Source organism: Bactrocera neohumeralis, chromosome 4 (genome assembly GCF_024586455.1).
Source record: "Bactrocera neohumeralis isolate Rockhampton chromosome 4, APGP_CSIRO_Bneo_wtdbg2-racon-allhic-juicebox.fasta_v2, whole genome shotgun sequence".
NCBI classification, from domain to species: Eukaryota; Metazoa; Arthropoda; class Insecta; order Diptera; family Tephritidae; genus Bactrocera; species Bactrocera neohumeralis.
Genome location: NC_065921.1, coordinates 80,706,737 through 80,728,043, shown reverse-complemented (window position 1 = coordinate 80,728,043; position 21,307 = coordinate 80,706,737). Strand labels below are relative to the sequence as shown.

General features: G+C 33.3%; 1 protein-coding gene across 1 annotated transcript in view; it reads left to right on the top strand.

Moving 5' to 3' along the window:
* LOC126756764 (neuropeptide CCHamide-1 receptor) overlaps window positions 1-21,307 on the top strand; it is a 120,462-nt gene that overhangs the window by 89,102 nt on the left and 10,053 nt on the right. Inside the window, exons 3-7 of the mRNA XM_050470059.1 lie at window positions 5,074-5,888; window positions 15,317-15,543; window positions 15,684-15,787; window positions 15,946-16,158; window positions 19,732-19,835. Coding sequence (XP_050326016.1) covers window positions 5,269-5,888; window positions 15,317-15,543; window positions 15,684-15,787; window positions 15,946-16,158; window positions 19,732-19,835 — 1,268 coding nt within the window. The 5' untranslated portion in view covers window positions 5,074-5,268. The remainder of the gene's footprint in view (window positions 1-5,073; window positions 5,889-15,316; window positions 15,544-15,683; window positions 15,788-15,945; window positions 16,159-19,731; window positions 19,836-21,307) is intronic.

Below are 21,307 nucleotides of genomic sequence, written 5' to 3'. Positions count from 1 at the left end.
TGACTGATAAATCTCAAGTCTTTATATGGAAAACTTATTAATTTGAAAAGATATCTATATATGATATAGAATTTTGGCACGAATTATTGCCTAAGATAATGATGTTTTCTCCGAATAAATCGTTCAAATCAGGCAACTATAGCATATACATACATAGCTGCCATACGAACTGACTGATAAAACACAAGTCTCTGTATGAAAAACTTATTTTTTTGAGTAGATATCTCTGCGAAATTTGGCGTAGAATATTATCCAAGGCAAAGCTATAATCTCCGAAGAAATTGTTCAGATCGGGCAACTATAGCTTATAGCTACCATATAAACTGAACGACAAAAATCAAGATAAATATCCTTTAATCTCCTTAATGCTATAAGATATGTATGTTACTGTGAAGGGTATTAAAGTTTCCGTGCTTTGAAATTAACGTTTTTTCTCATTTTCTATATTTTGTGAACGATTTAAGTACACCAGACTTCCAGAATTGATTTCAATATCGACACTACCCAGAAATGTCGACCTTTTTTGCTTCCAAAGCTCTGCTTATACATCTTCTTGTACATAAATACACACAACCATAACACGTAACAGACAACCATTACATGATTTTATCACTTTTAGGCATGCATACATAACACATTGATGATTTTTCAAAATGAGTAATTGGTGCAATTATAGCTGACGTGACTATAAAAGTGTCATACGGCGATTTGCATACAAACTAACTCACTTCAAACTAGCTGCAAACTCTTCCGCAGCAGGCAACAAATAAACAAAGTGGAAAAATTTCACAGTTTCACATTCTAATCACTGCACGTCTGCGATATGAAGCACAAAACATTGACAGCATAATGGATGCATAGCGTCACATGGCTGTATAAGCAGGAAAATGTATGTGCTATAAAACGGAAGAGAAAAGTTTTTGTTTTTTTGTAGTACATAGAGTGTGGCAATTTATTAACTAAGCCTGCGCTATTTAGATACAAAAAGACAAGAAAAAATGTGTCGCATAGCGCAAAATGTATGTAGAAAAAGTGCAAAGCAAACAATATTGGAAAGTTTTCGGAACAAAAAATCGAAGCTTGAATTGAGTTTGTGAATGGTTACATTGAATGAGTTCATCATACGCCCCGTTGGTCAGACAATGTATACATGTTGTATGCTACTATGGCAATGCATTTTACCACATATTTCCAATTTATGACAATATAAAGACGTAGAAATATTGGATTAAACTGCTAACGTGCCCGGAAATTCATGAATCCTACTTAAATGATAAGTTATATTGGCTTTAGGCTTAACTGAAGTTGCTACAAAGGCTATAAATTTAATGCTGCTTTTAAGAATGCTTAATGATTAGCAAGACAATTGCTTAAAAAGTAAATAAATTAATATATATCTTATATAAAACATCGTTTTTTTTCTTTTACGAAGTTAAGCAGCAAAAGTAGAGTAAGATCGGTCATTTCCTTTGCTTACTATCAAGCCCAAAAACTATTTTTTTTCAAGGCATATACTACAGTGGTCCCCATCGACGATTCCTACCAATAAGCAGCTTTTTAAAAACAAAAGTAGTATGCAAAATTTTAGATCGATATGTCGAAAACGAAGCGACTAGTGTGTATACACATAGACGTGCATGGCTAAATCAGCTAATCTCATCACGCTGATAATTTATATTAATATAGTATATATTCCTTTTTGGCATTACAGAGTTAGCAGCAAATTTAATATATTCAGTGCTTTAAGGCATAACAAAAACAAATGTGTACATTTATAAATTTATACGCATTTGTATTTCAATGGCTATATTTGCTATGCAAGCTTAAATGGGAAAAGTTTGAGCAGTGCATATCATAATTTGCAGTGTGTGTTGGGCGATTAACTGGCCAACCAACGATGGAAAGTTTTGCTGTAACAATTTGGTAACCAATTGATTGAAATCAGCTCTTATGTAGTTATATAGATATTTTCAATTGAAAGAAAATATGAAAAAGGGTTTGCAAAAATGAATAAAGTTAGTAGATAAGATTTAAGTACCAAAATACCAATATTAAAAAGAAAAAAATTATTAAACATTAGATATATGTTATGATATTTTTAATAAATTTAATATAATTAGTAAAATAATAATAATATAATTTTAAGGCAATTAAAAAAGAATAGGTTTTTACTTTTAATGTTTTTCTGAAATTATATTATATTTAATATATACAGTGGCGGATTCAGAGGGGTGAAATGGGGGAAATTTCCTTTGAGTAAGGAATATATATTGAATTGGGTCCAGAGTCAGAGTTCTAATATTATTCGTCTAGAAATGGGTACTTTGTTATTAGATGCACTAAAATGAGAGAAATACACAAGTATCGATCGGTCGGGCAAGGCATCGTATATGATAGATATGATTCGTATATGATAGGTATGTATATGATAGATACATGGATAGAAACGTTTATTCAGACACGAAAAAAATGGCGGTAGAACTGATAGTTGACTAAGAGAAACCAAGAATCCGCGGCCGACAAACAAAACGCGAAAATTTCTGAGAGAGAACTCAGTGTGCATTCCTATGCTGGATACAATCAGCGATGATTTAAAGATTCGCTTTTCTACGGAAGTTATTGATGAATTTCAACTGAGTTTGCTGCTTTCAGAAAAAGTAAGTGCTTTGAAAACCAAAGAAATATAAAATCTTATTGACTGCTTGATAGATAGATTCAAAGGCCTTTTGGATAATGACGTGGTGAACTTGATCACTGGTAGTGCCATTGGGGGCAGTAGCAAAAGTCAAAAGACAACGTTGAAGAATTAATAGTTTTCTTCGCATATTCTGTACACTTCCCGTGACGAATGCGAGCTCTGAACGCTCTTTTTCGACACTTCGCCGTATGATAACGTGGCTGAGGACGAATATGCTTCAAGATAGATTAATCGGCTTGGCGTTGCTGCACATGCATCATGACATTGAAGTCACTGCAGAAGAAGTTCTAGAAAGATTCTCAAAGCTTGGCCCACATCGTTTTACTTTGTGAAATCTTTCTATCCAATACCAATACATGAACTGACTAGAGTATTATGCATTGCCAGACGCTGATCCAGAGTAGAAATTTGGGGGGGTTTAACTATATAATTTTGTACCTGCAACTCAAAGTCATTTTCTTCCCGGCGTGTTACTTATGACGGAAATAGTGTATAATTTTTAACTTTTGGGGGTGGAACTCTACGCAGTTCGATTTGAAAACTTTCAGCCATGATACTAAACTGTATAAAGAATACTATATTTAATATAATAATCTTCATGCTTCAAGTAAATGTTTATGCAAGTATGGCGGCATACAAGTATTCTTAAAAAAAAACCAGTTGAATTTATCAAAATTTTTGTTTATTTTGAGCCAGCTGAAATGCAATTTTGATCACATCCAAGAACTGATAGTTCATGTAGTCTTTGAAAATGTTAAAAAAAGAAAGAAAACTGAAACCTATCAGAATCCAAAAATAAAATAAAAGACATTTAAAGAAAACTAAATTACGGGTGATCTGAGGTCGGGAAAAAAAAGAGAAAGGGCGTACTTGATATTTAAAAGACTAAAATGGTTTGTGTAGATCACCGGCAGAACTACGAGTCTTATAGAAAAATGTTATATGACAATATTCTAGGTTATGAAAATCTCTATAACTTCTCTTTACATACTTTTTTCAAAAAGCGTCAAAATTTTTATGAAAAACTCAAATGACCAAGTTGTGAGTTTTTTATATTAATCTTATGCATAAAAAAATTTTTTTCTCGAAATTCAGTATAAATGTACATACCTTCGCATGCCCCAAATACATTGTATTTTATTTTAAATATTTATTTTTTCTCCCTTTATGGTCCTAATATCGAAAAATATCACTAATTTTTGATCCAAAGCTCTCACGCCAAAATTTCGGTAAATTTTGGCATCGTTAAAAACCCTAGCAAATTTGAAAAATATATATTTGAGAAAAACATATTTAAAGATAAAGTGCAGCAGCTGATCAAACTGGGCGGCTACACTTTAGAAGCCTGTAATTCAAAAAATATTTGAGATATCAAATAAAAATTTGAGTATTTTTTTTTAAGGTGTTACCTATCGAAATATGGGAAAATTTATTTTTTTTGTATTTTATTTTAATTTAACACTAGGTGTGCACCTTAAGGTGTTATACACAATACAGTTATATTGAAAAATTTTAATTTTATTGATACAAAAATTTGTACAAAGATTATGGTATCTTTTAACTGCATTTCAAGTCTAATTATTAGAAAAATATATTTTTGGAAATGAGCTCCAGCTGATCTCCGAGAGCTCCTCTCAAAAATTACGTTTTGCGGTGACCACTTTATTTCGAGCTGGATCATATGAAATTAAAAAACCAAACAGATATCGTAAAAATAATGTTATTTACTAGATAATTATTCAGAGGAATAAGCAAAATAAATTATTTTGACAAAATGGCGGTTTCTCAAAGAAAAAATTGATTTTTGACCAAAACCTCGGCCTTAAATTGTTTATAAAAAAGTACTTATCAATGAGAAAAATTTTCGGATATCTACTAAAAAATATATTTAAAAAGCTCGTGTTAAATTTGAGGCTAATCGGATTAGACGTTTTCGAGTAATCATGGTCACCGACTTTGTAAACTCCATTTTGAGAAAAACGCGTTTAATGTTTGGAATGCACTTTTTAGCATTACTACTACTTTGCGTGTAACTTCGAAAAATTTTCTAGGTAAAATAAGAAAATAAAATAAAAAACTATTTTTTGAAAATTCTAACTGTAAATAAAAAAACAAATTACGTGTATATATTATTAACAATTTTTTTAAAATTTTTTTGAATCTACAATTAAATACTATCAACACTACAAAACAATATTTTTATTCAACTTTAGTGAAATCCATTCAATTTACAGGATTTCCAACCAAAAAATCGCATTTCCGCTTTCATTATCTTCACACTTCCACACTTTAATAAACTAAGCCACTAAATGGCTCTAAGCTAACCTCGCGCAGCAGGCCAACTATTAATTACAGAATATTTATACATTTTTCAGCCTCCACGGCATGAACAGGACAACGACAGACAAACAACGCAACAACAAATTAAGTAAAGCAACGCCAAAGCAACACAGCGAAGTGCTACTTGACGCCCAACGCCACAAAACACAGCTGGAGGCGGAATAAAGCAAAACGCATATAAACAAACAAAATAAAAATAGAAATTAAACCGCTAAAACAACAACAGCACAATGCAAAATTTACTATTTTATGGCGCTGCGAGTGCCGCCATAGCAGTGGCCACACTGACACATAGCGGCGTGGCGAGCTTAAGCCACGACTCGAACGTTATATGGAATAACAACAATAGCAATGGACTACAGCAAGCGCTAATGGCAGAAGCAAAAACAAGTTACAGCGCTGCCACCACAAATAACACATTGTCATTGTGGGAATTGACAACGCGCGCTACAACTGCGGCCACGGCGATAGCGGGCATTGGCAGCGGCAGCAGCTTGACACGCAGCAGTTTGGTGGATGAGGGCGGTGGATATGGCGACGGAAATCAAGAAGTTAGCGGCGATGGTGGAGTCGTCGCGTATGTTGACAGCTTAATGCAAGCCTTAAGCACTAGCGCTAGCTTTATGTATAACAACAACAACAACAATAGTAGCAACAACAGCAACATGAGTAGCAGCAGCAGCAACGTTACAGCGGTCAACGAAACGCCATTTGTACCGTATGTCATGCGACCGGAAACGTACATCGTGCCAGTGCTATTTGCGCTTATCTTCATTGTGGGCGTGTTGGGCAATGGCACACTGATTGTGGTCTTCCTCGGCGTGCGACAGATGCGCAATGTGCCGAATACGTAAGTAGTTGAGTGGGAGTTTGGCTGGTTGGGTGAATGCGAGGCATGATCTTTGATATGCGTGACTTGTTGTTGTCGGATAGGGAGTGTAAGTAAATTGTGGGAGTGCATATATATATTATTTTGTTTTTTAATGTATAATGAAAAGCATTAAAATAGTGCGTAGGAGCTGAAAACTTATCAAGAACAAAAATAGCTTATTGTTATATAATTCCAAATTGTTTCAATTATCAAAAATTACAAAATTTTTTATTTAACCTTGATTTTTTTGGGTAATTTTAATATTAATTAATTAATTTTACAGAAAAAAATTATTTAAAAACAGAAAATTTTTGTCTTAATTATACTTGCATTACATTTTTTTAAATTTATTTATTAAATTTAACAAATATATATATAAATATATATATATATACATATATATATATATTATTTTTTGATTTCATTTATTATTTTTTATTTTATTTTATTTTTTTCAATTTTGTTTTATATTAGTTTTTTATATCTTTAATTTAGTTTTTTATAAATATATATATTTTTTATTTTATTTTATCTTTTTTTATTTGATTTAATTTTTTTATTTTATTTTATCTTTTTTATTTGATTTAATTTTTTTAATTTTTTGATTCTATTTTAATTATATACATACTTATATATATATACATTTCTTTAGATCATTATACGTTAGCATTTTTGAAAGTTGAAGAAGCATTTTGAATTTTTCTAAAAGCCAATATATGTATGTATAACTCGACATTTAAATATTTGCTACAAAGCACAAACCAAAGTACAAGGGTGCGTATGAGTGATATTTAACTCGAACAGATGTAGCTTTAAACGGGATAGCTCAAAGACAAGAAATTTGGCAAGAGCACATAAAAGCGTGAATGGAATAATAATAACAATGACGCACGTTTTTAGGTTAATGAGCAAAAAATCGAAAATGCTAGCTATCAAAAAACAAAAAAAAAAAATAAATAAATACAAACACGTCAAAGCATCGCGTCAATGACCCACCTGCTAAAATAACGTGTGTAACGGAAACATATTCATGGAGTCTTCAGACTGTTTACAAATCGATGACATCACATGGAAATGTGTGCAAATGAAGAAAGTTGTTGACAGATGATGTCTTTTACTCCGAAAAGTCTTTAAAGTTTTTTGGCAACCTGTTTGTATGTCTACCTGTATTCATTTATATCACATAATTGTACGCAATATTGATGTACTCGTCATTACTTGTACATGCACACGTAGAAGCTAATTTCAGTTAAGGCATTACGTGCTGTAATTAACGAGCTACTAAATTAAAAACGTTGCGTCTTACGTGAAATACGTGACGCTGCAGAGATTCTCGAGCAGAATATTAGTAAGGGGAATTTCATTGTAAAACATTGATTTTAAAGATAGAGCATTTGTAGCTTTTTATGATTATTTATAAAAACAAAAAAAAAATTATTTAAAAAATTGATTATTTATAAAAACAAAAAAAAATTTATTTAAAAAAAATATAAGTATATTTTTTTCGTTGTACTGGGTGAACCAAAAATCGCATTATTTGTACACAGTCTATTTATTATTTATTTGTCTATCTGTTTTTACTTGCGTATGCTTGCTGCCTTCTCCTTTATTGCTACTTAATTTGTTTTGTCATTTCATGTCCAAAAATTTAAAGCAATAAATAAAAGTTATTTTCTGTCACCCTCTTTCCGTATTATTGTTTTCCGAAGGCTTAGGTTACAATAAAAAATGAACTTCCCTGCAACAAAAAATGAGTTGACCCTTATGGCAAACTAAAAGTAATTTAATTTTTTTGTGAATTTGGTGCAAAAAAAAACTGCTTAAAAGTCCTCATTCTGGTAATCTTTATCCTAATTTTTTTTTTTTAATTTTCATTTATTTATGAGATATTCAAAAGGCATAAATATCGTTAGCCTTGCAGTGATTTCAGCAACTGTTTTCTCTAGCGAACGGCTCATGGTGCTTGTGACATTTGCTGCGGTGGTTAAGAAATCGAATTCTCGGATCTCTATTGTGACGCAATTTGGTATTTCAGGGTCCTCGCTTTATTATCTCTCACTTCTTCTCTACTGTGCTTGGTGCAATGCGTGTAAGAAAAGCTGTTACTGGCATTGAAACATCAACACATTCGATACATGCGGCTAAGAATTTATTTGCTAAGTGCGTCCAACTCAAATCCTAAATTTTTTACTTCGGAAGTTATATTTTCCTGCCTTAGGAGATACTCATCTTCCAACTGAACTTCTGACTTCCAGAGTTGTGCGGAGAGTTCCCTTCTAAAGTTAAAAGTTATACATTATTTTCATCATAAGTGACACTCCGCCAAGAAAAGGACTATGAGAATTATATAGTTTCCAACTCCCACCCCCCCCAAAATTCTACTCTGGATCCGCCCCTGATCATATGTACATATAAAATTTTAGTATGTAAAGTCAAATTATTTCCTATGCACAAGTATACAAATATGTACCTATAGACAGACTCGCATTAGCATTGCTTGAGAATTGTGGCATAATCGAGTTGCTTGTATACTCAATCGCTTTATTCGAATTCATTTTGATTACAATTTGATTATCTGTCCGGTATTTACCTGCTCCCATATGCATGTATTTGTATGCGTTGCATCATTACGACCATTGAACACAAATATTGCACTGGGTATTTACTTCTTGCAAGTTGATTATCAATACCTCGAAGCGGCAAGAGATGACAGTTGGCAAATAATGCATTTATTGTATGCATTAATCTTTTGTCTTACAAGCCACAGTCAAATCTGCATAAGATTTAAAGCGTTAAGTTGGAATGGAAAATTGAAATAAATTTATTGTTTTTGTTTTTGTGACATCTTTTTGGCAAAAATTATTAAACAAATTATTTTCACAAAAATTAATCTTAATTGACTGAAATGCTTTTCAGATTTAAATAATTTGCTGTCGAAAAAGTCTTTTCGTATTACTAATCAAACTTCAACTTAGTTTTTTTAAATTTTTTAATAATAAATAAAAAATGTAATATGTGCCATTTTGGTCGACCACTTTTAATATTTTTTCCGCTGGAGACCTTATTCCATCAGTGTAAATCGAAATTTCCAGAACGGAAGCGAGCGAAGCATTGTTATGCTACACGAACAGCCGTAAACTTCACAAATTTAATTTTTGGTTGCGTCACATTCTTCTCTTTTATATACAAAAATTTCGAATTATAGCGAATTTCTTCATTATTTACACTCATTTTTGAACAGTTACAACGTTTTTTCAACTCAACCCCGAATTTAATTTGCTTAAATGAAGCTTAAAATCTCATCTATCCAACACTATATGGTATGACACAATGTGATTGGTAGCACTGGAGATATACGACTGCAACGACATCTATTGACAAAATACGAAATGACTTTTTCGACTACCCAATATATTGGATATATTGGGCTGCGGAAGCTGAAAAGTTTGTGAAAAATCATATATGTAATATGATTTAGCGAATCGTAAGCAAGAAAAAAAACTTAATTTAGAATTTTTTGGTGATACGTTATTTTGTATTTTAGGTGCCGGTATACTCATACACACGCAATATGTATTTACATATTTTTGTATTCAAATATCATTTTAGCTCCGAATTCTTATTGCTCAAGTTAAATTAAATTTATTTTGTATACATATTATTCATATGAAATTCTGTAAATGTATTTGTATTTACTATGCAGTTTTTACCTGTATCCAAAAATATAATTATTTTTGAATAGAACTGCAATGCATTTTTCGCGCTAATCCGCTTACCTACAGCCTTTTCATACCCTTGATAATATCATTCATTAATTTATATTATTCTTATGAATAGCGAACAGCATTGCAGTCGTTAGCCGGAGGGACAGCCACAGTGGTGAACATATCTGTAAGAACACCTAAACTTCAATATTCTCTAATGCCTACTTATTTTTATAAGACACTATTTTTTTCTGTCTAAAAAATATAAAATAAGTTGACTTAAAATGGTCTTCTACAAATTCTTCATATAATTTCCTAATGTAGCCGATTTGACAGTTCTTCGAAGAGACGGCGTAACGACTTCCCAAAGAAGTAAAACGTAGTTATTCTATGTTCGAAAATACACTAAGACATTGGAGCAGGCATTGCGGGTCCGCATACCAAATTATCCATACTAATGGAATGTTTTCTGAGCATCTTTCAAGCCGAAGTCTTTGCTATAAGTTATTGTGCAGAAACTAATCTCCAACGCAACTATCGCAACCAGCGTATCGGCTATACTCAGCGATTATCAAGCGACACTAAAAACGATCTCAGCTTATGAAGCCAAATCGCTATTAGTGGAGGAGGGTATAGAAGGCTGAATCGCCTATCAGTTTGCAACCGGGTACACTTGATTTGGGTGCCGGGGCATAAAAGGGTAGCCGGCAATCTTACCACCCCGCTCTGATCGGGTTTTAGGCTAAAGGGGCTAAGGCCATGCATTACGATAGGTTCCCACACCATCAAGGAGTTGCTCGGCACGGAGAAGAAAATGGAGAGAAAACGGCACTGGCAGTAGGTAACAGGAATGCGCCACGTCAAGTTGCTATTGCGATCAACCGCACCCGAGACAAATTCCGTCTCCTTGTCGATTCTATACTGGATACTGTACGCTCAAGAAACACTTGTTCAATACGGAACATGAAGCAGCAGAGCACTTTATTCTAGATACCTAGGATCTATTTACGTGGACATGGATCACATTACCTCCATTGCGCCCAGAGTGTTGAGCTTATGTGACCATATGTGATATAGACGAGGGCACAATAGACCATAGGTCGCAATGCAAAACCTCAATTATTTTCTAACCATCTAATAGTGTTAGATATAACCACCATTCCACTGGATGATCTAAGAACTACTTACAACACTTCAAATTGAAACTCAGGCCTCGAATATCTCGAATACACCAAGATTAGGTGGGTAGATAGGCAGAGTGGGTATCTGATGATGTACTTAGGCCTTTAGGGGGTTCATTGTGAAACTATCGGGACTAAAATACTCTTATTTATGCTTATTGTCTCCTCTTTCAACTACCCGTGCTTCTGATCATCAGTACGAAAAGCTTTATCTGTACAACCTTTAAAAATATCGTCGAGACACCGATAGTTGCGATTCTTTTCTTATAAAACGCTTTGTATTCACATAGAAGATGTTCTATAGTCTACTCTGCTTCTCACCTTCTAAGAGCTCATTATAGATACTCATTATATGGTGTTCCTAGTCGGCTTGTCTCCCTACCTATTAGACAAGGACAAAGACAATTATGTCATCCCTTTTGAATTTTATTATTCGTCTTTTGCGGCCCATATTCCATTCGTACCACATTTTCCTGCTTGTTGAGCAAGTTAGAGATTGGTTCCACCGAGGTTCAGCTCTATTTATAACAAGTTTGTCTATTAAATATCTACAAATAGCCAGAGGTATATAATCCACTTTGGTAGTCTAATTGTAGAGTGGTGCCGCTCTGGCTAATTCATCTGCAGTTCCCCAGAATATCATTATGTCCTGAAACCCGTTGCAGGTTTATGCTGAAATATGTTATTAGTTACACTAAGAGATCAAGGCATTCCTTCGTGACTTTTGTCGAAACCCCAAGAGAATTTATTGATTCCAAAGCCGATTGGTCTGTATATACAAATAAATGTTATAGTAAACTACGTAGCCAGTCTTCTGATAGCAAACACCGACTTTGCCTCGATGATTTTTAAGTGTCTTCCCAAAATAAATACGACTTCTTACTGCTTTATAGAACCACTATTTTTCCTAACGATTTCTCAACTCCGGATCAGACTTTTTTTCAGTATTTTTGATAACTTTGCACAACACTGTAAGTCAACTTCTGCGGAAAAGCTAAAATTAGTTATAAAAGAATGCAGAACTGTGATTAATTTTGTGGTTGAGACTGACAACCTAAGGGATTAACACATACTTACATGTAAGCATGCTTAAACATATAAATCAATACCTACTTATGTGTACATTGTCAGCGAATGAATGCGAAAACTTTTAAAAGTAATCACAACTGTCCTTCAACGAAATTCAATTACATATATAATCCATATATATAAGCAGTAAGAAAAAGACGCTATAGATAGACATGTTATTAAAGTGGCTGGGGGAGGTGGTGAAGTTGGGTTAAGTAAATAGTAACTAACTTCAACTTCGACGCGAGTGAGGTGTTCAACTTTTGCAACAAAAGCAACAATTTCTGATACTTGTCAACTACTTGGATAATTGTTTAATGATAAAGACAAAGAAAGTTATATTTTGATGCGCGATAGAGGAGAAAAGTTGGTTAAAGTTATAATAGGTCAATTGAAGGATACGCGGTCTGACACATAGATGAGGCTACTATAATTAAAACTCTAAAGCTTCTTGTGCTTTAGATTAATATCGTGCTGAACCTGAGATTTCATCTTTGAACTGAAAAAAAACTAAAAATATATGTCTCTAATACGACATCATATTTGTACATATATTTGTAAATATATGTACATATATATAAAAGGCGGCATGCATTATTATATCATTATGTATAACAAACAATCTATTCTCTCTTCCGCTCAAAATCTCACTCGAAGTTAACTTTATAAATAATGTCCAGACAAATGACCTCAAAGCATTTACTGTTCTGCCACAAAATAATAATATCAAGTGCCAAAATAGACTAGAAATAAAGCAAAAAACGTTTCAATCATTGTCGCATATGCACATCTCTTCATTTCGACTACAGCCATCATCATTGGAGTTTATTTTCTTTTGGCTTCCTAACGTCTGGTCAACAAGTTTGTTTTTTTTTATCTGTCAAAGCAAATTTTCGCAATTTTGATTAATGTCAGCACAAATCTATAACACTTGGTGAGAACTTAAGCAGATAAGCTACCAGAGCAGCAAGAACACGAGTACCAGTACATTTATACACATAAGTCTATCAGCGCTTGGCTTTATTACTTTGTAGTGTGCTTTTGTGCTTTGGAAAATTTATGACAGACAATTTGTCTCTTCCACATTGTAATTGAGAGTGATATCGTGTAGATAAATTTTGGCTTAGACCAAATGAGTGTCAACAATGACGCTGGAATTTGTTATTTTCGTTTTTCGAAATTTTTTTGTTGTTGTTGCATTTCGTGTACTAATCGTAATGCCGTGCAGCTCACAGTCGCTTCCAGTCAACTGAGCGTCGTCCATTAGTAAAGAAACCAATCAATCAGCTTAAAAGAAAATCTAGAAAATTCGATTGAATGCAGGAGCCGGTTGGTTGATTTGATTTTTCGATTTTTTGCTAAGGCGCAAATGTTTTTCTGCTTCTGGGAAGTGCTGTGAAGCGAAATTTTCAAAGTTTTACTGCTCTATAGCTTTTCATATGCAAGTTGCCACAATTTGGATTTTTTTTTATTCAATCTTATACATTTATTATATTTCTTTTTTGTTTGAAAATATTGAAAACTTTGCAAAAAAGCGTTTTCCAGGTATGCCATGTTGCGTAGAAAAAAATTTCAAGCCACCTTATATCATAGACCTCAACTTCCGGTTGGCTTTATACCGTATATTGGTGAATGTGTTTAACTCGAAGAGCGCATATTTCTAATAAGAGTTAAGTTCTTGTACTTAAAATATTTGCAAGCATTTTATATCAATCGGTCAGATCTTTTATTGAAATTCCAAGATAAAATTTTTCTATCGGCTAAAAAATGTGTAAAATTTGATCAACGCTTCCCTCAGCCTGAGATTTTTGAACTTTCGGTTGGCTTTAAACCGTATATCGGTGGTGAGTTTTTTCCAATGAAACTAAGAGAGAGTATATTTCTAATAAGAGTGAGTCCTTGTAAGTACTTAAAGTTGATGAAATCGAGTTAATACGGGGCAAATTGCCTCGCTCTTATAAACCCAACATGAGGCTTTTCAAATTTCCAGTTAACTATATGGTATATATCAGTTATTATATAGGTTACCTTAGCAAAATTAAGTGAGCGTATAATATGGATATATACACTATATTTGAATGCTGAAAATATTTGAAACCGGTCCACGAATTTCCCCAGCTCCCATATACCATATAAAATATTTTTTTTTAGTCTAGATTTTGTGTAACATGCGAATGAACTTCATAAAACATCAGAAATATATTCTCCAGTATGCTTTCTCCAAACTCCAATCCTCATGTACCTGATAATGTGATTTCCGACTTTCCAGTCGAATTTAAGTCTATAATATTGTTCGAGATTTTTCGAAACAATTAGTACTCGAAAAAGTATTTTCGTATTTTGTCAATAGATGTCGTTGCAGTCGTATAACTCCAGTCGACATATCGTTGAAAAAGTCGACGAAATTATGGAAAAGACTGACCAGGACCGTCACATAAGCAGCTTTGACGTCGCTAAGGAACTTAACATTCATCATCAGATGGTTTTAAATCATTTAAAAAAAGCTGGCTACAAAAAATGCTCGATGTTGTCTGTGAAAAATTTATTGGACCGAATAAACATTTGCGATTGTTTGCTGAAGCGAAATGAAATCGAACCATTTTTGAAGCGAATGGTAACAGGAGACGAATAGTGGATTAAATACGACAAGAATGTGTGCAAAAAATCGTGGTCCAAGCATGGTGAAGCTCAGCAAATGGTCACAAAGCCAGGATTGACGCCTCGAAAGGTTATGCTGAGTGTTTGGAGGGATTGGAAGGAATCATCCACTATGAGCTGCTCCAGCCTGGTCGAACGATTGATTCAACATTTTACTGTCCAAAAACTGCGCAGAATTATGTTCCCCAGCAAGCTCCCAACTAGCCCAAATATATGCAATATAAAAATTCCGACTTTTCAGATGACTTAAAATAATTAATATCATTCGAAAATCTTTCTAATTATTAGCAATCGTTTCCTTCTATACTATTATTTCCAGTCTCGAAAACTACTTCTAAACTAGTACCTTTCTAACTTGAATGTGTCTTTTGGAAAGGTGGTAACCCGTTTATCAAAATAAATCTTTTTCCTTTGAATTTCCTTTAGGAACCTTTTTTCAGTTTTTTTTAAAGGACAGTTCGTATAATTTTGAACATCTAACACATTTCTTTTCCATTTCTTTCCCGTTTATTACCATCGAAATACTTTTTCCAGTCAATTTCTGAATCCTTTTTTTTATTAATAAATATTAAAAGCAACACATAATCAAAATTGCATTGGTAAACAATGTCATACATCAATAGTGTAGTAAGCACAAAGATAAAGTTGTTAGTGATGCACATATCACGTGGTCATAGTGGCGCCCCACAAAATAGCATTAATTTACATTCTTTATTCGCTTCTATATTAATATCACTCCAATATCCATATTTATAATCCGTGTTTTCCATTACATTTAATTGCTTTTACAACGCAGCTACATACTATCGCTGGCAATTGCCGATCTGCTGCTCATCCTCACCACCGTGCCGTTAACATCCACTGTCTACACGGTGGACTCGTGGCCATGGGGCAGCTTCCTCTGTACATTGTCGGAATTTATTAAAGACGTGTCGATTGGCGTTTCCGTTTTCACACTAACTGCACTCTCCGGAGACCGGTACTTTGCCATAGTGGACCCATTAAGAAAATTCCATGCACACGGTAAGTAGATTATACCTTCGATTGCAATCTCCAGACACACCCACTTGCATATACTTGTTCAACAGTGATTTTGTAAATAAACTGAGATCTCTATATATATCCATATATATATTTTTGTTGTTTGTTTGTCTTCATTGCAGGCGGCGGCAAACGTGCCACACGCATGACCATCGCTATTGCCGTGTCCATTTGGCTGTTGGCGATACTCTGCGCCATGCCCGCGCTCATCGGCACCAATGTGAAGGTGAGCTCACTGTTTCGGTCTACCGGATATGCTTTTGTGTACACACACATATAAACATGTTTCGTAGAAATAAATGTCCAGCATAGCAGATAATTTTATTTACATATATTTTTTCTATTATTTCTCTCTGCATTCGTGATTTTTTTTCATGCAAACAGCAAGTGGAAATCAATAGCAACAAATCATTCGCACTTTGCTACCCCTTTCCGCAGAAGTGGGGCGTTGAGTACGCTAAAACGATGGTCTTAATGCGCTTTTTAGTCTACTACGCCATTCCATTGTGTATAATCGGCGCCTTTTACGTGTTGATCGCGCGGCATTTGATGTACGCGGCGAGCGTGCCGGGTGAAATGCAGGGCGCCATGCGACAGGTGAGTCGGAAATTATCATGTCATGCTACTGCAAAACAATTTACGCCAGCAGCACGCTCACACTTAAGACGAAAGAAATATCTATACATATTATATGCATGTATGTATGTATTTGTGTTAGTGCAGAAGTGGGTCTGGTTTCATGAAATACAAATCGTAGTTGGAGAACTCGGTCAAGTAGCATCATTAATCATAGACGGAGAAGTTGTTATCCGATACGCGTGCTGGCAGAGAGAGGGTGCGCTGCACAGTGTTATGTATAGCGAAGAATTAGCGACAAAATTTAGAAGTAATTTTTTGCAGTATCTTGATGAAAAACTTTTTAACGAATTTTTAATAAAATGTGAAATATGATCAACATTATTATTTTTACTCACCAAACATTATATTTAAAATTTTTAAACGAATTTTTTACAGTAATGTTTGGTGAATAAAAATAATGGTGCTGATTATATTCAACATTTTATTCGACATAGTTTGGTGATCAAGTACAGTTATTTTTTCGTGACATGCGCCTGGTTTAGCGTCATTTTTGCGACAATGATAGTTATATAATGCAGTCAGTATAGTATTTTAGGCTGGAAGCAGCGACTGAAAATGAACTTCTTCAATATAAATCAGCTGAATTCCCATAACTGGACAGATGGGTTAGTTCCCTATGCATATGAGGTCAAGACCTGTCAATATCTAGTTAATTAGATTGTTCAATCGAAAGTTAAAAACAAATGATTAGCGCGTACCCGACGAAAAAATAAATTTTGAGGTTATGTGATAAAAATGCTAACGCAAAGTTGGAGTTCTTTTTTTACGTTCGCATATATTAAGTTTGCCACGAAGACTGTAATACACAACAAGTCAGAGAACCTATATGTAAATTAGTCCCTCAGTTTTTAAGATATCGGCCAAAAAACTTGCACACCTACTTTTTTCATTTGTCGAAACCGACGATATCCGACCACAATAACATATAACGGCCATACAAACTGGCCTTCCGATCATCATCCTTTTATCGAAAACTTTGCTATGTGATCAGATATCTTCAAGAAATTTGTCATGCATTGTTGCCAAAGACAATTATGCAATCTTCGAAGAAATCGTTAAGATCGGACTACTTTAACATAAAGCTCTCATACAACTGACCGATCAAAATCAAGATAAACATATTTTTATATTCTTTTATATTATAAAAAATGCACCTGTATAGGTTATTATCGTTTCGGTGCAGCCGAAGTTAACGTTTTTCTTCTTATTGTTTATAACTTTAATGGCAAACTCTTTTCATAGGATTCGTAGTTTTGCTGGAAATCCTTTCCTACTCCCGCCATCAGTTCGCCGATACAATATTTTTACTTTCATTTTTGTTTTTTGTCTTTCCTTTCTAGCGGGTCTTATCTTGCAATGATTCTTTTTGCTTTCAAAAGTTATCTTCTCTGGTCTAATTATGGAATAACTTTGCTCCCAAAACTAAACAACTAAACAATTTTCGTATTTACTTGTCCTTTTTCCAAGTAGGTTAGGATAGGTTAAATTAATCTGGTAGGACAATGAGCCATGCACACACCAGTTTTGTACCTTTGCGATACCAGTTGGAGTTCAGTAGCTAAGTCCAAGAGGAGTAGACATACTTTAGGATGCCTGCACTTGACGCGAATTTTAACAACCTCTGTGGCCTCCTTCAATGTATCATACCGTGGGGACCCCAAATACGTACAGCATAGTATTGCCAATGCGGGACAAGTGCACAAGAGATGCTTCATTGTTTTCCTGGTACCTTGCTCACTATTTTCTGCAGTCTTCTCGATCTGTCAGTCCCATTCTGTGGGCGTGTGCTGCCACCAGCGAGTGACCAGTTAGGGTTCCGCTCATGTTCCTACAGTCTCTTCTATCAAGTGCCAATAGGAATTTTGTGTACTTCCGTTCTCGTTCTAGCTCGTTCTATTGCGTTTTGATTTTCATTACCATGCTTCTGTCCAGATTGTCGTATAGACAATGCATGCCCTTTCCAAGTAAGTCACTATCTAATTTAATATAATTGTTTTAGATTTTTCTCCACTTAATTGGATTACCTTTGATTATTTTCGTTAATCCAAATGGAAATTAAAATAAAAAAGTCTATAGCTTCGTGTTATTTGAACCATGCAATAGCTTAGAGTCATGAAGCTAAATACCCTGATTTCACAACGTTTTTAGTGTTTGGCATAAACAATTGCCATTATTTGTATGAAAGTATGAAATTTTATGCCATGACCGCTAAATTTTTTTTTAATATATTACTCAGAAATAAGGCCACAATAATATTAATTCAAAAGCACCAAGCTAAAACGAATCAATTTTGCCCTCTCTAATACCCAAAATCGCAACACTGTGCTTTGTCTCGTAATGCTAACTAGTAACATGCAGGCGTTCGCCATTTGGTAGTGTGACTAATTAAATAACACCCTTTTTTCTGATTGTGGGAAACCTTATTTGGTTTGTTACTGAAGTGCTCCTACATATACAACGCTGTTGATTAATTAATTCCTGAAATTGGAAGTCAATTCATAAGAAAATATGGTCAAGTTTTCGCACAAATACAACCATATACGTCAATGTGGTTTTTCTTAGAGCTTTCAGCATCTAATTTAATGTGAGTTAATTAACTAACCACAAGGGTGTGGCTTATGTAAAAGGCGATAACTGTATATTTGTGTGTTGTTAAGAAAAGAAAGTGTCAAAAATTGCCTTTATCAAATTGATAAGAAATTCATTCATGCATATTCATTTCTAAAACTGACGCTAGCTAATTTTGCGCAAACAGAAAAAATGCTCAAATAGCGCTACTGAGGAGAAGGGTTGAAGTGAACTAATTTTTGTTGAAACGACAGACACATGTTTGGTATAAAAGGTCAGTGAGAGTTTAAAGAAGTAAAATAATGATTCAAAATAAGTTTTATGGCGAAATTTAAATTTTGTTTAACCTTAGTTGAAAGGATTAGGACCTACTTGATGGCACCATCTTAAATAGAATTTAACAAAAAAAATATAAAAAATTGTATTTTATGTATCGTGATTTGAACTGCGAAATAAAAAATCGAAATTGAGTTTTTTTGCTATAAAATAGGTATCATAAACTTTTAAGCTTCCACTGTCCAATATAACCAATATATAGTATAACCATTTTGTAACCAGAATTCAAAGTTTGTTTCAATATGAGTGGTTTCTATTATAATCTTTTTTCTTCACTAGTAAACTTATGAAAAGTGATAATACGTTATTTTTCAATTTAGGAGACGATATGTGATAAAAATTGAGACCATAATTCAAGATCTTTCTAATATAAGTATTTCTAGTCATATAAAAACTTATATAATCATAAAATAGTGTCATTACCTCATCGAGCATATTGTAAAATCTTTATTCTGCAAAAGCTGTAGCTCAGACGTTCTTGGTTTGTTTACAATCTTCAGCTTAACTACTTTATTGCTTGCAACATTTTCAAAACTTATCATAACAAACATACAAATATACATAAAAACACATGATCCTTGTAAAGTGGCTAAGATTTATATCATAAGCCGTTGCGTGTCATTGCAGGTGCGTGCTCGTCGAAAGGTAGCCGTAACGGTACTAGCATTTGTGGTCATATTCGGAATTTGCTTTATGCCCTATCACATCTTCATGCTTTGGTTCTATTACTGGTAAGTAAGGAAATCAGAAAAAATGCAAACACAATAAAATTTATGGAACAATATAAAGTATATGAGAGAAAGAAAAATGTGCTACACACCTAAATGGGTGGGCAGGTATACAGTAGTGGGCAGTATTTTAGCATATATTTACTGATTTATTAAATTTTACGTAACTTGCGAATATATTATGTGAAAATGAATAAAGAAAAAAGTAAAACAAAATGTTTTTAAACAAAAAAAAACCAAAATCAAGCTATATTGCCGACAAAAAAACAAACAATGCAGTCATTTCGATAGTGAAAACAATAAAATAGAAACTGTAAAATATTTTTATTAATTTTTTTTTTACAAAAACGTTTGAAGGTTATCTATGGATATTGGACGAAACTAATTTTTTTCAAACGCTTGAGTCATAAATACAAAAGAATTTTTCCCTTTTTCGAAATTAGACTCCAAAATCAAAATTTATGTTTTCAAATATGGAAATCGAGTTTGTTGTAAAAATTCATAATTGCGTATACTATGTAAAAATATCTAAAACAATAAACATATGAGCGTCATCCACGTTTTACTCTTATTTCAATGGTGCATTCTTCAGTCCGGCTAAGATGACAGATATCACAGTCGGATGTCCGAAAAAAAAATTCATTAAAAAAATCAACTAATCTTTTATATTTTGGTCGAATAATCGACAAAAAAATATAATTAAATTTTTATATTTAAATAAAACTGGCCTATAGTATTTTTCGAAATTCTATTATCCACAGTAGGATCTTCGAAAAAAAAATTATTAAAAAGACTCTAAAACTAAGCTTCTATACATTTGTCGAATCTTCGAGAAAATTAAAAAAATAATAATAATTAAATTTTTATTTTTAAATAAAACCGGTCTATAGTATTTTTCGAAAATTTAATATCATACATAATAAGTTTATTTTACCATGTAGTATTGTTATATTGTCACTAAAACCGAAAGCGAAAAAAAATTACCCTTTTCAAGCTTCAAGTTAGATTCTGACAGGTATGTTCCATGAGGTTGTCTTAAGTGGTTATATCCATTTGTGAATCAAAAAATCGATTTCTTTTGCTGATACAACGAATTTCATATATTATATTTAGGTCATTTAGAGCTAGAACTTAGATTGCATTGCAAGCCACAATTTATATCAATATATTTGAAATTATTCTCGGAAATTTTGACGTTAGTCCGGCAAATAGTTTCCAAGATATGAGGTCAGGTAATGATCGTTGGAATAAGGTTTTGATAATATTTTCAGTTATTGATAATAATTTCGATTTTATCACAGAAAACGACTTTTTTCGGGATGCTTGACTCTTATCGGGTTACACGAATTTGCTCGAGCAAAAAACGGCCTATTTTCAATAACTTTGTTTTCATATAAAAAATTAAATATTTTATTCAAATTTTTTATTGTTCAAATATACATATTTTACGAAGATTTTGCGAAGTTTTCAATAGG